Consider the following 16,680-nt stretch of genomic DNA (forward strand, 5'->3'; position numbering starts at 1 on the left):
TCTCCCACATTCCCCAAACTCCTCAATTAGTTAGGCTTTTCCTAAATTTTCTGTGCCTTTATTTTCTCTTTTTTAACAATAGACATAAGAATCACACCTCACTCATAGGGATTGGTCAAGGATTGAGTTAATACATGTAAAGCATTTAGAACAGTACCTGGAGGGTAGTAAATGTTCAGTGAAAATGTTTTCACACATTCTCCACTCCGTTTTTACAGGAAATGAAAATGGTTTGGAAAAATTTTTAATCAAAATTATATATTTCGGTATAATTTAATGAAAATTATACCGAAATATATAATTTCATTAAATATGCAGGAGCATACTCTTTCTTTTTTCAACTTTTATTTTAAGTCCTGGGATATGTGCAGGATATGCAGGTTTGTAACATAGGTAAACGTGTGGCATGGTGGTTTGCTGCACTTATGAACCGATCACCTTGGTATTAAGCCCAGCACCCAGTAGCTATTTTTCCTGATGCACTCCGTTCCCCCACTCCTCCCCCGACAGGCCCCAGTGTGTGTTGCCCTGCCCGACGTGTCCATGTGTTCTCATCATTCAGCTCCCACTTGTAAGTAAGAACATGTGCTGTTTGGTTTTCTTTTCTTGCGTTAGTTTGCTAACGATAACGGCTTCTAGCTCCATCCATATTTCTGCAAAGGACATGATCTCATTCCTTTTTATGGCTGCATAGTATTCTGTGGTGTATATGTACTACATTTTCTTTATCCAGTTTATGATTGATGGGCATTTGGGTTGATTCCACATCTTTGCTATTGTGGATAGTGCTGCAATGAACATACTTGTGCATACTTTATAATAGAATGAGTTTTATTTCTCCTGGTATATACCCAGTAATAGGATTACTGGATCAAATGATATTTCTGCCTCTAAATCTTTCAGGAATCACCACACTGTCATCCACATAGTTGAAGTAATTTACACTCCCACCAACAGTATAAAAGCAGTCCTTTTTCTCCACAACTTTGCCAGCATCTGTAGTTTTTTGACGTTTTAGTAATTGCCATTCTGACCGGCATGAGATGTTATCTCATTGTGGTTTCGAGTTGCATTTCTCTAATGATCAGTGATGTTGCACTTTTTTTCACGTTTGTTGCCTGCGTAAATATCTTGTTTTGAGACGTGTCTGTTCATGTCCTTTGCCCACTTTTTAATGTGGTTGTTTGGTTTTCTTTTGTAAATTAGTTTAAGTTTCTTGTAGACTCTGGATAGTAGACCTTTGTCAGATGGACAGATTGCAAAAGTTTTCTCCCATTCTGTAGGCTCTTCACTCTGATGATAGTTCATTTTGCTATGCATATGTTCTTTAGTTTAATTAGATCCCATTCGTCAATTTTTGCTTTTGTTGCCATGGCTTTTGGTATTTTTGTCATGAAATCTTTGCCCGTGCCTATGTCCTGAATAATATTGCCTATATTTTTTTTCTAGGGTTTTTATAGTTTGGGGTTTTACTTTAAGTCTTTAATCCATCTTGAGTAAATTTTTGTATAAGGTGTAAGGAAGGGGCCCAGTTTCAATTTTTGCATACAGCTAGCCAGTTCTCCCAGCATCATTAATTAAACAGGGAATCCTGTCCCCATTGCTTGTTTTTGTCAGGTTTGTCAAAGATCAGATGATTATCGCTGTGTGATCTTATTTCTGAGTTCTCTATTCTGTTCCATTGGTCCATGTATCTGTTTTTCTACCAGTACCATGCTGTTTTGGTTACTGTAGCCCCATAGTATAGTTCGAAGTTACGTAGTGTGATGCCTCCAGCTTTGTTCTTATTGCTTAGGATTGTCTTAGCTATTCTGGCTCTTTTTTCATTCCATATGAATTCTTAAAAAGCTCCTTCTAACTTGGTGAAGAATGTCATTGATAGTTTAATGGGAATAGCATTGAATATCTAAATTGCTTTGGGCAATATGGCCATTTTCACAATATTGATTCTTCCTATCCATGAGCATGGAATGTTTGTCCATTTGTTTGTTTACTCTCTGATTCCTTGAGCAGTGGTTTATAGTTCTCTCTGAAGAGGTCCTTCACTTCCCTTGTTAGCCATATTCCTAGGTACTTTATTCTTTTTATAGGAATTGTGAATGGGAGTTCATTCATGATTTGTCTCTCTGCTTGCCTGTTTTTGGTGTAGAGGAATGCTAGCAATTTTTGCACATGAATTTTGTGTCCTGAGACTTTGCTGGAGTTGCTTATCAGCTTAAGAAGCTTTTGGGCTGAGACAATGGGATTTTCTAGATATAGGGTCATGTCATCTGCAAACAAAGGTAATTTGACTTCCTGTCCCCCTTTTTGAATGCCCTTTATTTCTTTGTCTTGCCTGATTGCCCTGGACAGAGCGTGCAATACTATGTTGAATAGGAGAGGTGAGGGAGGGCATCCTTGTTTTGTGCCAGTTTCAACGGGAATGCTTCCAGGTTTTTCCCATTCAGTATGACATTGACTGTGGGTTTGTCATATATGGCTCTTATTATATTGAGGTATGTTCCTTCAATACCTGGTTTATTGAGAGCTTTTAATGTAAGGGGATGTTGAGGTTTATCAAAGATCTTTTCTGCATCTATTGAGATAAGCATGTGGTTTTTGTCTTTAGTTCTGTTTATGTGATGAATTACATTCATTGATTTGCCTATTTTGAAACTACCTTGCATCCCGGGTATGAAGCCAACTTGCTCATGGGGGATAAGCTTTTTGATGTGCTGCTGGATTCAGTTTTCCAGTATTTTATTGAGGATTTTGCATCGATGTTCATCAGGAATACTGGCCTGAAGTTTTTATTTGTTGTATCTCTGCCAGGTTTTGGTATCAGGGTGATGCTGGTCTCATAAAATGAGTTAGGTAGGAGTCCTTCCTTTTTAATTTTTTGGCATAGTTTCAGTAGTAATATTACCAGCTCTTCTTGGTACCTCTGGTATCAGGAGCGTATTCTTCGGTTATCCTTTGATGAAAACAGCTTTTAGTTAATATACTATACCCTTCAATTTCACGTTTTATCTACCACTAACCTTGCAAAGCACGCCCTACCCCTACCTGAGTCCAAGATCAACATATTGGAATCTCCATAAGGTTGGAGGTGGGAAAATTTACCTTTTCAAACTATCCTACCCTTCACTATCTTTATGTATTATCTAATAAAGTATTAATCAGTATTTGCTAATACATAACTTTAAAGCACTAAAAGAGGCCAGGCGCGGTGGCTCACACCTGTAATCCCAGCACTTTGGGAGGCCGAGGCGGGAGGATCGTAAGGTCAGGACATCGAGACCATCCTGGCTAACATGGTGAAACCCCGTCTCTACTAAAAATACAAAATATTAGCCGGGCGTGGTGGCGGGCACCTGTAGTGCCGAGATCGCGCCACTGCAATCCAGCCTGGGCGACAGAGCGAGACTCTGTCTCAAAAAAAGAAAGGCAGTAAAAGATAAAATAAGGTATCTGAGACAAGTGCTGAGACAAAATGATGTGTACTTCATGACAGAGAGAACCATATGTTTATTCCTTTGTATGATGAAAGCCACTCATTCCCCAAGCATTCTGATTTATCATGACTGGACCATGTTTGACTTTGGATAACACCTTGTATTTTACCTTCCCTTGTTTCACTGAGACTAGATTAAAATTAGCTTGCCTTTTCTAAGAGCATTGTATGTGTTCAGTGATGAGAAATCTTTGACCTATGACTAAAACTTACATTAATGATATAAATGCATGGCTGTGTATGCATATGAAGGCTATGACTTTGCAGTGATTGGATTTGTCTTTAATGGAATATGTTCACTGATGTTTTTCAGCAAATGAGGAGTGATGAAGTAAATCCGGTTGCAAAAGGACATCAAAGCAAAAAGAAACATTCCAGAAAATCTAAGAGACACTCTTCATCTAAGAGAAGGAAGAGTATGTCCCTGTGGTTAGACAAACAGGAAGGTGAGGGGGAATCCAATCTTTGGGCCTCAACCATGTCAAAGGACATTTGTCCTTGAGGGATCAACAGATATGAGCACATTTACAAGTGGAAGGGCAAGGTTCTAATTAGGCGCAACAATTTGGAGTTGCTGCAAGCATTAGATGAATGAAGGAGGTTCCTGAGGCAGAAGGAGATGGTGGGCTTAACAAGAGTTTGGGTCTACTCACTTTCTGCCTGTCCTCACATTCCGCTCTAACCCAGTGCAGTCTGGCTTCTTAATGTACTCCAATGAAACTACTATCATCAAGGTCACCAGTGTTTGCTGCATTTTGGCATTAATGTCTCAGCAGCATGCAACACAGTTGTTTACTTCCTCCTGCACGGAAAGTTTCTTGGGTCCCCAGACACCTGGATTTGTTACCCTGTTACTAGAGACTCATTTTCCTTCTCTTTTTTGTTTTTCTCCTCTGCCTTCCCACCTCTAAATATTTCAGAGCCACAAAGCTTGATCCTAGGGTCTCTTCTCTTCAATATAGTATCTCTTAAGGTAATGCCATGCTGTCTTAGAATTTTAAATGATTCACACTAAAAGAACTCTCACCATTATACTTCTACACTACAACTTGTTCCTGAAATCCAGACTCAAATACAACTACTCGCATGATATCTCTACTGGCTGTCTAATAGGCATCTAAAATTCAACTCCCTCTACATGCTCAAATTTCTGACCTCCCTCTCTCCAAAAATACTATACTTTTAGCCTTCACTATTTCAGTTAAAGACACTATCCATTGGGTGAAACATCCACAAAGGTGTAACAACCAGCTATTCACAGGTATGGGGGACTGAGGAGTGCTGGTTTTCATAGTTTGCAGCTATCCATAGTGCAAGTAATCCCACCATGGCCTAGTTCAAGCTGTCAACATAAGGTCACTGAACCAGATTCAGGAAGAGTTGGCAGCACTCGGCTCTCACAGTCAGTTTCCTAACATCTCCTGAATACCCCTGGTGTACTTTCACTTAGTAGTTCAAGTCAAAATACTTAAAGTCACTTATGAGTTATCTTATGATTCTTTTATTGCTCTCTCATTTCCCATCTCTTAGCAAGTCCAGCAGTCAATGACCAGTATAAATTCTGCATCCAACCGTTTCTCTCTATGTCTCCAGTGCACACTGCCGTGATCTCTGTCCAGGCTAGTACAATATCTTCTTAGCTCTGTGTTTCTAATCTTCACTCATCTATCGCATACTCTCTAACCTTGTGGCTAGATAATTATGTCAGCACGTAAATCACATCATGCCATGTCCCTTCTGAAAACCCATCTTCAACTCTCCTAAGCACTCAGAACAGATCCTGAACTGACTTTGGTCTGCAAGCCTCTGCACGGCCTGGCCTCTGTCACCCTCTCCTAACACAGGTCCCATCCATTTCCTCCTGGCTCTCTCTGCCTCTGTCCTTCAGATCTGTAGTGCCCTGTCCATCCCCACTCCATCCCCTACCCTTGGCCTCACCGCAGCCTGGAATTCTCCCTCTGCCTCTGCACAGGAGGCTCTGCTTCTTCCTCTAAGCCCTGCCCAGTGGCACCTCTTCAGAAGGCCCTGCCAAACCAGCCACAGCCCCTGGGGCTCTCTCTGCTGCTCTCTCCCACGGACCTGTGGACTGCTTTTCCAAACCAGCCCAATGCTGCTTGTTTCATTTGCTCTTTGTGCATGTACTGTCTGACTGCCCCATGAGGATGTGAGCTCCACAAGGGCAGGGAACATTGCTCTCTGGGGTGTTTACTGCTGATCCCCAGCTCCTGGCATGCTGCCTGCCACAGATGATGAATAAATGAAAGAGGCATCAGACCTGGAGTGAAAAGAAAGTCACTTTTTCTAGACAAAAGGGCAGGATCTATAGAATCATATAAAACCGCAGATGTGTGAGGATGGAGTAGAGATAAGAGTGTTCAACTCCAATAGCCACGTCTATTTTCTCAGAATATTTGGGGTAGAAAGGAAGCAGGTTAAGGAGGGTCACTTAGTCTGGCTTCCTGCTGCACACAGCATGGTATTTATAGGTGAACTATACAAATAATATCAAGTGAGAATTGTAAAGGGCAGAAAGATGATACAAAATGATGAATACAAAAACCTGTGAATGTTTATTCTGCTGTCGTACTTCTTTACTGCATGTATTCATTACGCCAAGAGGTAAAAAGGTAGTTTTATTGTATTATCTGACCTGATCTCTGTTCGCAAGATCTGAGATTTCCACGTGGTAAATCTGTTTCATGAAATAAATAATTCTTTAGAAACTGATGAATACATAACTGTCCCTCTGGAGGAGGATGGGACAAAACACACCTATCTTGCAGCTCAACCTCTTCATTTGGTTTCCAGATGCTAGCGTCACTCACAATGTCCATGAAGAGAAGATAAAAAATGGCCAACCAGCACACAATAATGTCATTGCAACTGTTCCAACAGCGCTTATTAATATGGCAGCAGCTGGAATTTCATCCATGAGTACCAGGGACCAGTGTAAGTTTGCTCACTTGTTATACTGTCCTACGAGGATTCTACTATGCACCATATATGCATAGTGTCATGAGGGAAGAAGGTAATTTTGTTGTATTATCTTTTCTGGCCTCAATTTTAGGGTTCTCAGATTGCTACCTGGTATATCCTCCTTCTTTATGACATACTGAGCATCAGTGGGGTTTGCCTGTGCAGTTGACATAATGCACTTACCTCACAGCTCAACCACTTCATTTGGTTTCCAGATGCTGCAGTCACTCACAACATCCATGAAGAGAAGATAAATAACAGCCAACCAGCAACTAATAACATCTTGTCAACTGCTCCACCATGGCTTGGTGCTATGGCAGCAGCAGGAATTTCGTCTACGAATATGAGAGATCTGTGTATGTCTGCTTATTAATTGTACTGTCCTACTTGGTTTCCATAAGCAGGCATATTTTCATGAATTATAGAAGGTGGTTTTGTTGTATATTCTTTCTTAGCCTCAATTTGAGGGGTATCAGATGGCCACCTGGGATATCCTCCCCTGCTTTTTTAGATAATTTCCTAGAAACTGCACAAAGAGGGATATACCTGTGGGGTTGACATAATGCACTTACTTCATAGCTAAACCTCTTCCCTTGGTTTCCAGATGCTGCAGTCACTCACAACGTCCATGAAGAGAGGATAAATAACAGCCAACCAGCAGCTGATAACATCTTGTCAACTGCTCCACCATGGCTTGGTGCTATGGCAGCAGCAGGAATTTCGTCCACAAGTACGAGAGATCTGTGTATGTCTGCTTATTAATTGTACTGTCCTACTTGGTTTCCATAAGCAGGCATATTTTCATGAATTATAGAAGGTGGTTTTGTTGTATATTCTTTCTTAGCCTCAATTTGAGGGGTATCAGATGGCCACCTGGGATATCCTCCCCTGCTTTTTTAGATAATTTCCTAGAAACTGCACAAAGAGGGATATACCTGTGGGGTTGGCATAATGCACTTACTTCATAGCTAAACCTCTTCCCTTGGTTTCCAGATGCTGCAGTCACTCACAACGTCCATGAAGAGAGGATAAATAACAGCCAACCAGCAGCTGATAGCATCTTGTCAACTGCTCCACCATGGCTTGGTGCTATGGCAGCAGCAGGAATTTCGTCCACAAGTACGAGAGATCTGTGTATGTCTGCTTATTAATTGTACTGTCCTACTTGGTTTCCATAAGCAGGCATGTTTTCATGAATTATAGAAGGTGGTTTTGTTGTATATTCTTTCCTAGCCTCAATTTGAGGGGTATCAGATGGCCACCTGGGATATCCTCCCCTGATTTTTCAGATAATTTCCTAGAAACTGCACAAAGAGGGATATACCTGTGGGGTTGACATAATGCACTTACCTCACAGCTCAACCTCTTCACTTGGTTTCCACACGCTACCGTCAATCACAATGTCCATGAGGAGGGGATGGAAAATGGTCAACCCCAACAAGATAATGTCGTGTCAAATGTTCTATCAGGGCTTATTAATATGACAGGAGCTGGTATTCCAGTGAGGAGTACCAGGGATCTGTGTATGTTTGTTTATTAGCTGTAGTGTCCTTGGTTTCCATATGCATGCGTAGTGTCATGAAGGGAAGAAGGTGGTTTTGTTGAATAATCTTTCCTGACCTCAACTTGAGTGGACTCAAATCATTATATGATGTATTCTCCTGCATTATGGGATAATTTCCTAGAAATTTAGCATCAGTGGGATATACTGGTGAGATTGTCATAATGCACATACCTCACAACTCAACCTGTTCTGTCAGTTTCCTGATGCTACCATCACTCACAACATCTGTGAAGAGAGGATGGAAAATGGCCAATCCCAAACTGATAAAGTCTTCTCAACTGTTTCCCCATGGCTTGTTCATAGGGCTGCAGCTGGTATTCCATCCATGAATACCAGAGATCTGTGTATGTCCGCTAATAGTTGTACTGTCATACTTGTTTTCCATAGGCATGCATATTTTCATGAAGGGTAGAAGTTGCTTTTGTTGTATATACTTTCCTGGTCTCAATTGGTGGAGTCTCAGATGGCCATCTGGCATATCCTCCCCTGATTTCCTAGATAATTTCCTAGAAAGTGAACATCAGAGGGATATACCTGTTGGGCTGACATAGTGGACTTACCTCACAGTTCAAATTATTCGTTTGGTTTCCAGATTCAACTGTTCCTCACACTATCTGTGAATAGAAGATAAAAAATGAACAAATAGCACCTGATAAATTCTTGTCTACTATTACAGCGGGGCTTATGAATTTCACATGGGCTGGTATTTCACTCATGAGTACCAGGGATCAGTGTATGTTTACTAGTTGTACTATCCTACTTGTTTTTCATACACATGCAGTGTCATGCAGAGAAGAAGGTGGTTTTGTTTTATTATCTTTTCTGGCCTAAAACCGTGGGGTCTCAAATCACAACCTGATATGTCCTCCTGGTTTATGGGTGGGATAATTTCCTAGCAACTGAGCATCAGAAGGACATACCTGTGGCACTTACCTCACAACTTGAACTGTTCATTTGGTTTCCAGATTCTACTGTCACTCACAATATCCGTGAAGAGAGAATGGAAAATGGCCAACCCCAACCTGATAACATCTTGTCAACTGGTCCCACAGGGCTTATTAATATGGCAGCGACTCCTATTCCAGCCACGAGTGCCAGAGATCTCTGTATGTCCACTTATAAGTTGTACTGTCCTACTTGGTTTTCATATGCATACATAGTGCCATGAAGGGAGTAAGGTGGTTTTGTTGTGTTATCGTTTCTGGCGTAAATCTGAGGGGTCTCACATCACCACCTGATATATCCTACTGTTTTATGAAATAGTTTCATAGAAACTGAGCACCAGAGGGATATACTTGTGAGTTGGCATAATGCACTTACCTCACAGCTCAACCTCTTCCTTTGGTTTCCAGATGCTACAGTCACTCACAATGGCCGTGAACAGAAGATGGAAAATGTCCAACCAGCACCTGATAACGTGCTATTGACTCTTCGACCACAGCTTATTAATATGGCAGCCACTGGTATTTCAACCATGAGTACCAGGGATCCGTGTAAGTTTGTTCATTTGTATTACTGTCCTACTTGGTTTCCATGTGCATGCACAGTGTCAAAAATCATACAAGGTGGTTTTGTTGTATTGTCTTTCCTGGCTTTCAGCGGTCTCGTATGGCAACCTTGTATATCCTCCTGTTTATGAGATAATTTCCTAGAAAGTGAGCATCAGAGAGATATACCTGTGTGGTTACCATAACACACTTAACTAACAGCTCAGCCTCTTCATTTGGCTTCCAGATGCTACCATCACTTACAATGTCCCCAAGGAGAAAATGGAAAAGAGCCAACCCCAACCTGATAACGTCTTGTCAACTGCTTCAACAGGGCTTATTAATGTGGCAGGAGCTTGTGGTTTTATTGTATTGTCTTTTGTAGGTGAAGTTGTGGGGTCTCAGATCACTGCCTGGTATATCCTCCTGCTTTACGTGATAAATTCCTAAAAACTGAGCATCAGAGGGATATATACATGTGTGGTTGGCATAATGCACTTACCTCACAGCTCGACCTCTTTATTTGGTTTCCAGATGCTACTGTCAATCACCATGTCCATGAAGCAAGGATGGAAAATAGCCAACCACAACAGGATAACGTCTTGTCAAATGTTCTATCTGGGTTTATTAATGTGCCAGGAGCTAGTATTCCAGCAATGAGTTCCAGGGATCTGTGGTGTATGTGTGTTTTTTACTTATACCATCCTTCTTTATTTCCATATGCATGCATAGTGTCATCAAGGGAAGAAGGTGGTTTTGTTTTATTATCTTTTCTGGCCTAAAACCGTGGGGTCTCAAATCACAACCTGATATGTCCTCCTGGTTTATGGGTGGGGTAATTTCCTAGCAACTGAGCATCAGAGGGACATACCTGTGGCACTGACATAATGCACTTACCTCACAGCTTGAACTCTTCATTTGGTTTCCAGATTCTACTGTCACTCACAATATCCGTGAAGAGAGAATGGAAAATGGCCAACCCCAACCTGATAACATCTTGTCAACTGGTCCCACAGGGCTTATTAATATGGCAGCGACTCCTATTCCAGCCACGAGTGCCAGAGATCTCTGTATGTCCACTTATAAGTTGTACTGTCCTACTTGGTTTTCATATGCATACATAGTGCCATGAAGGGAGTAAGGTGGTTTTGTTGTGTTATCGTTTCTGGCGTAAATCTGAGGGGTCTCACATCACCACCTGATATATCCTACTGTTTTATGAAATAATTTCATAGAAACTGAGCACCAGAGGGATATACTTGTGAGTTGGCATAATGCACTTACCTCACAGCTCAACCTCTTCCTTTGGTTTCCAGATGCTACAGTCACTCACAATGGCCGTGAACAGAAGATGGAAAATGTCCAACCAGCACCTGATAACGTGTTGTTGACTCTTCGACCACAGCTTATTAATATGGCAGCCACTGGTATTTCATCCATGAGTACCAGGGATCCGTGTAAGTTTGTTCATTTGTATTACTGTCCTACTTGGTTGCCACGTGCATGCACAGTGTCAAAAATCATACAAGGTGGTTTTGTTGTATTGTCTTTCCTGGCCTCAATTTCAGCGGTCTCATATGGCAACCTTATATATCCTCCATTTATGAGATAATTTCCTAGAAAGTGAGCATCAGAAAGATATACCTGTGTGGTTACCATAACACACTTAACTAACAGCTCAGCCTCTTCATTTGGCTTCCAGATGCTACCATCACTTACAATGTCCCTGAGGAGAAGATGGAAAAGGGCCAACCCCAACCTGATAACATCTTGTCAACTGTTTCAACAGGGCTTATTAATGTGGCAGGAGCTTGTGGTTTTATTGTATTGTCTTTCGTAGGTGAATTTGTGGGGTCTCAGATCACTGCCTGGTATATCCTCCTGCTTTACGTGATAAATTCCTAAAAACTGAGCATCAGAGGGATATATGCATGTGTGGTTGGCATAATGCACTTACCTCACAGCTCGACCTCTTTATTTGGTTTCCAGATGCTACTGTCAATCACCATGTCCATGAAGCAAGGATGGAAAATGGCCAACCACAACAGGATAACGTCTTGTCAAATGTTCTATCTGGGTTTATTAATGTGGCAGGAGCTAGTATTCCAGCAATGAGTTCCAGGGATCTGTGGTGTATGTGTGTTTTTTACTTATACCGTCCTTCTTGATTTCCATATGCATGTATAGTGTCATCAAGGGAAGAAGGTGGTTTTGCGGTATTACCTTTGCTTGCCTCAATTTCAGGGGTCTCTGATTGCCACCTGGTATATCCTCCTGCTTTATGGGATAATGTCCTAGAAACTGAGCATCAGTAGGATATCCCTGTGGGGTTGTCATTATGCACTTACCTCACAGCTCGACCTCTTCATTTTGTTTCCAGATGTCACCGCCACTCACAATGTCCATGAGGCGAAGATGAAAAATGACCAACAGGCACCTGATAACTCCTTGTCAACAGTTCCACCAGGGTGTACTAATCTGTCAGGAGCTGGTATTTCATCCAGGAGCACCAGGGGTCTGTGTATGTTTGTGTATTGGTTGTACTGTCCTGCTTGGTTTCCATATCCCTGCATAGTGTCCTGCAGGGAAGAAGGTGGTTTTGTTGTATTATCTTACTTGAACTTAGTTTGAGGGGTCTCGGATCGCTACCTGGTATATCCTCCTGCTTCATGAGATGACTTCCTAGAAACCGAGCATCAGAGGGATATACTGTGGGGGTGACATAATGCACTTACCTCACAGCTTAACTTTTTTATTTGGATTCCAGATTCTACTGTCATTCACGATATCCAGGAGGAGGAAATGGAAAATGGTCAAATCCCTCCTGATGGCCTCCTGTCAAATTCTGATTCACCAGAGCTTATAAATATGACAGGACATCGTATGCCACCCGAGGCATTGGGTTCTTTCTCTTACGACTTCACAAGTCTCAGCAAAGATGAGCTGCTTTACAAACCTGATAGTAATGAATTTGCTGTAGGCATCAAAAACTACAGTGTCTCTGCAGGTGACCCACCAGTCACAGCAATGTCTTCAGTGGAAACTGTGCCAAATACACTACAAATATCTCCTGCCATGGCAAAGAAAATTAATGATGATATAAAATATCAATTAATGAAAGAAGTTCGAAGGTTTGGGCAAAGTAAGTAATGCAAGAATGTCTTATCAGTGAAAGCATGAGAAGTCTCTCATTCTATGATTTAGAACAGAAGTCAGCTGCCTCTTGAGCTCATTGTTTGGCTGAATTGGATCTGTATATAATTTAGCATGGCTTCACTTAATTTTCACTGGAAATTGCTAATATGTCTGCTTAAGTGTTTTGTTTTTCACAATAGTTCCTTAGTAATATACAGATGTTGTGATTTAAGCATTAAACACACAAACACTATGTAACATTTTAGCCCATGAAAAATGTATACTGTGGTAGTAGATGCACTAAGATTGAGGTATATTTCATGTTCGTAATTGTAGAAATACTAATTTTTAAAATATCTTCAGATTATGAAAGAATTTTCAATTTGCTTGAAGAGGTACAAGGATCTATGAAGGTCAAGAGACAATTTGTTGAATTTACCATCAAGGAAGCAGCAAGGTGAGTGCAAAAAGGAACTCTGCTATTTTAAGCATTTGTGCCCAATTTGGGACAGGGGCAGGGACAAATCATGTTTGTTCCTCCTAATCTCTGGCTCTCAATCATAGTTCATGCTATTTCCACAGGCATTTAGGTTGATATTATCTTATTCTAACACTTTCTTCCAATGCCAGGGGGCCTTCCAAATTTATCAAAATCTGGGAGTGTGCATGGACCCTCAGTTGACTCACTTTGTATTTTTCTAGTTTGTATCTTTCCATGAGGATGCATTTTCTATTTGCATGTAGATGGTAAACTCTATTTTGTATCCACTCTACCTCTTACATCTCATAGATCCTGTAGATATCATCTGGTGAATGGAATTCCTCTTTAATTTCAGGTTTAAAAAAGTTGTCTTAATTCAGCAACTCGAGAAGGTGCTTAAAGAAATAGATTCCCACTGCCATCTCAGAAAAGTTAAGCACATGAGAAAAAAATAATTGTGTTAGTGCAAAGACCAAGGAGAAACAAGAACATATGCTGTAGGATGGAACAGGTTATTGCTGAAGCTCTCTATAATTCTGAAGTGATTTCCCTTCCAAAAGCTACGAAAAAGGGAGCTGTTTAAATTTAATAAATCACTGTTAGTAAAAGCTGCACTTTACTTGTTTGTTGGTTTCTTCTTCCACTTGAGGAGGTATATGAGTTAATAACTCACCAAGGTATTTAGTATTACAGTTGTGGTTTCTGCAGCAGCTCACATTGCTATAACTGGTATTTATAACTGCCTTCTTTCACTCCAGCCTGGGTGGCACAGTGAGACTCCATCTCAAAACAAACAAACAAAGAAAAAAAAAGGGGAGGTCTAAGAAGCTCTCTAGACATGTCAGACATACTCTCTTTTAGCCCCTGTGCAATTCATCCCCCTTTCATTATCAAGTTCATCACCCCCAACCAGTTGATGACCCCCTCCTTTGACTCTAGATGGAAATTGATGAAGAGACCAAAATGGCCAGCTGACAGTATCTATCTGTTCTCAATGGAATTACTGTTATGTCCCTTGGCGAAAGCATTTCTTCCTTTGGAACTAAGACTTCTAGTTCAGCAGAGCCTCAAGTCAGAAAAATAAGCATTTTTGCTAGTCGACCACTGGGGTGAAAAGTGAGTAGAGACACTCCCAATTGTACTTCTTGATTCTAGGACCCATGAATCCTGACTATGGGAGAGAAAGCAAACTATGTTGGATGCAGATAAACAGCAAACACTGCTTCCTAAAAGTAATTTCTCAGACCTGCAAGGTATTGCCACCTAGCTAGTACTATAACTGAGTTCCACAAGGCCATTCCACTGTTCTGTTGATCCAGTCACTTTAAGATAATGGGGGGCACTTTGGGAGGCTGATGTGGAGTTCCAGACAAGGTGGGAAAAGCACTACCATCTCTTAAAAAAATGATGGGGGATAGAGGCATATACATAATAAGACCAGTGAATTTCTATGAGCATCGGCCCATTGCTGCACTTTTTATTTTCTGTGAAGCGAGTGCCATTTTTCGAGGTGATGCTGTGTGGAATACCATGATGGTAAATAAGGCATTTTTCTAAGTGCACAAATGTTGCTTTTCTCAGAGTACTGTGGGTGGGAAGGAAGATCCATAATCAGAATAAGTGTCTATTTGAGTAAGAACACAGCCCTGCCCCTTCCATAGTGGAAGTGGTCCAATGTAATTATCTGCCATCTGGTAGCTGGCTGATCACTCTGCAGGCAGGTGTCATATAAGAGGCTCAGTGTTGCTCTCTGTTTCTGGCAGATTGTACACTCAGCAATGACTGTGGTGCAGCTAAAACCAAGTTCTTGTCACACGACCAGGAAAGATTAGGTTCGCAGACACATTGAAGGGTGAGGAGCGGAATTTATTGGTTGAAAAGGAAAAATAGGAAGGAAAAAATATCTCTCAGCAAAGCAGGAGGGAGTCCTGCTAACAAGTCCCCATCTCACAGATTGATTCTGGACCACCACACAGGAACCGAAGAGACCAGGCTCCCCACCACCACCCCTGCACTAGCTGCAAACTTTCTGTGGCTCCACTTCCTTCCCCCAGTACCCATGTCACCATTATTAAGAAAGAATCAGTTGGAAAAGGGCGAGCAAACAGTGGCGATTCTCCCTGTGGATCGTGGGTTACATTTGGGACCAGCAGTCTGGTTTTTCAACCTTCAGGCCATTTTAGGCTTGAAGGCAGGTTTCACCGGGAATCCTTGGCTGTCTCATATCTCTATCAACTGTAGCCAGGTTGGCCTTGGTGAATGGAAGTCCATGCTGCTGAAGCATAATCTCTATCCCTGTCACCTTGGCCACTTTGTGAGCCCGTGAGGTTATGACACAAGTGTTGGGGAAAGAGGCTGATTAATATCTAGATAATAAGTACCTTATCCTTCAGATTATTAAAATTCTTCTCTGCTGAGGTTACCCTTTGCTGAGAACTCTCATGAGACCCAAATATCTCATAGCCCTGGCCATCTCTCCTCCACACAAGAGTATTGCTCAACGTTCTTCCCTCTGGGAAGATTTCCCTTCACCACTGTCCTTCAGGACTACACAGCTGTCCACTTCTGGCTTTTGTGGTAGGCAGGCATTATAGACGGACTGAATATTTGTGTCCTCTGAGAATTCATACGATGAAACCCTGACTCCCAATGGGATGATATTTGGAGGTGGAGCCTTTGGAAGGTAATTAGGTTTAGATGTAGTCATGATGTTTGGGTCCCTATGATGAGATTAGTGCCCTTATAATTACAGAAAAGGGAACTTGTTCTTCCATGCCTCTTCAACATTTGAGGATACAGCAAGGTGGCTGACTGCAAGTTAGGAAGAGGACGCTCACCAGAATTTGAGCATGCTGGCACCCTGTTCTTGGACTTCTAGCCTCCAAAACTATGAGAAAGAAATGTCTGGTGATGAAGTCACCCAGTCTGTGGTATTCCGTGGTAGCTGCTCAAACTGAGACAGCTGTAGTCTGATTCCCCAGGTTCCCATCTCCTGTATACTCAGTCAAGCATTAATCCAAATACTACTATGGTGGGATTTTGGTGGATAATTAAAGTCTCAAGTCAGTTGACCTTGAGACATGGAATTGGTGTGGGTGGGCCAGACCTGGCAGGGGAATCGTTGAAAAGCAGAGCATTTTTCTTACCAAGGAGCAGAAGAAGAGGTAAGAGAGTCAAAGCACAAGAAGGATGTGACACAGTAGGCCCGCTTTCAGGATAATACCATGCTCCTAAAAAGGTATATAGGGTGGCAATAGGTGTTTAGAGCAGTCCCTGGATGACAGCCAGCGAAAACGTGGGAGCCACTTTCCTACCACCTCAAGGAACTAGATCGAAATGGGCAATAACCTGAATAAGTTTAGAAATGGATTATTCCACAGTCTCCACATCAGCACCCAGTTGGCCTGACATTTTGAGTTGGCCTTGGGAGACACTCAGCAGAGAGGCCAGTTGAGCCTTTCCGGTCTTGATCTGCAGAGCTGTGGATAGTAAATGTGTGTTATTTTAGGCTGCCCAATTTGGGGTAATTTGTTATGTGGCAATA

At 41.7% G+C, this 16,680-nt stretch overlaps 1 protein-coding gene across 6 annotated transcripts in view; it reads left to right on the forward strand.

Annotated features, from left to right (window-relative positions):
* Window positions 1-13,750, forward strand: part of SAGE1 (sarcoma antigen 1) — a 47,420-nt gene extending 33,670 nt beyond the window's left edge. For 3 of the 6 annotated variants that reach the window (XM_077989350.1, XM_077989349.1, XM_028841844.2), the window contains 15 exons: window positions 3,807-3,939; window positions 6,302-6,442; window positions 6,685-6,825; window positions 7,074-7,214; window positions 7,463-7,603; window positions 8,999-9,139; window positions 9,386-9,526; window positions 10,055-10,198; window positions 10,450-10,590; window positions 10,837-10,977; window positions 11,510-11,653; window positions 11,901-12,041; window positions 12,288-12,662; window positions 13,019-13,112; window positions 13,492-13,750. In XM_077989350.1, coding sequence (XP_077845476.1) covers window positions 3,810-3,939; window positions 6,302-6,442; window positions 6,685-6,825; window positions 7,074-7,214; window positions 7,463-7,603; window positions 8,999-9,139; window positions 9,386-9,526; window positions 10,055-10,198; window positions 10,450-10,590; window positions 10,837-10,977; window positions 11,510-11,653; window positions 11,901-12,041; window positions 12,288-12,662; window positions 13,019-13,112; window positions 13,492-13,591 — 2,256 coding nt within the window. In that variant the 5' untranslated portion in view covers window positions 3,807-3,809 and the 3' untranslated portion in view covers window positions 13,592-13,750. The remainder of the gene's footprint in view (window positions 1-3,806; window positions 3,940-6,301; window positions 6,443-6,684; window positions 6,826-7,073; window positions 7,215-7,462; window positions 7,604-8,998; window positions 9,140-9,385; window positions 9,527-10,054; window positions 10,199-10,449; window positions 10,591-10,836; window positions 10,978-11,509; window positions 11,654-11,900; window positions 12,042-12,287; window positions 12,663-13,018; window positions 13,113-13,491) is intronic. The other 3 variants (XM_077989352.1, XM_077989351.1, XM_077989353.1) reach the window with 3 other exon arrangements.
* Window positions 13,751-16,680: the final 2,930 nt, after the last annotated feature.

Source organism: Macaca mulatta, chromosome X (assembly GCF_049350105.2).
Source record: "Macaca mulatta isolate MMU2019108-1 chromosome X, T2T-MMU8v2.0, whole genome shotgun sequence".
Classification (NCBI taxonomy): Eukaryota; Metazoa; Chordata; class Mammalia; order Primates; family Cercopithecidae; genus Macaca; species Macaca mulatta.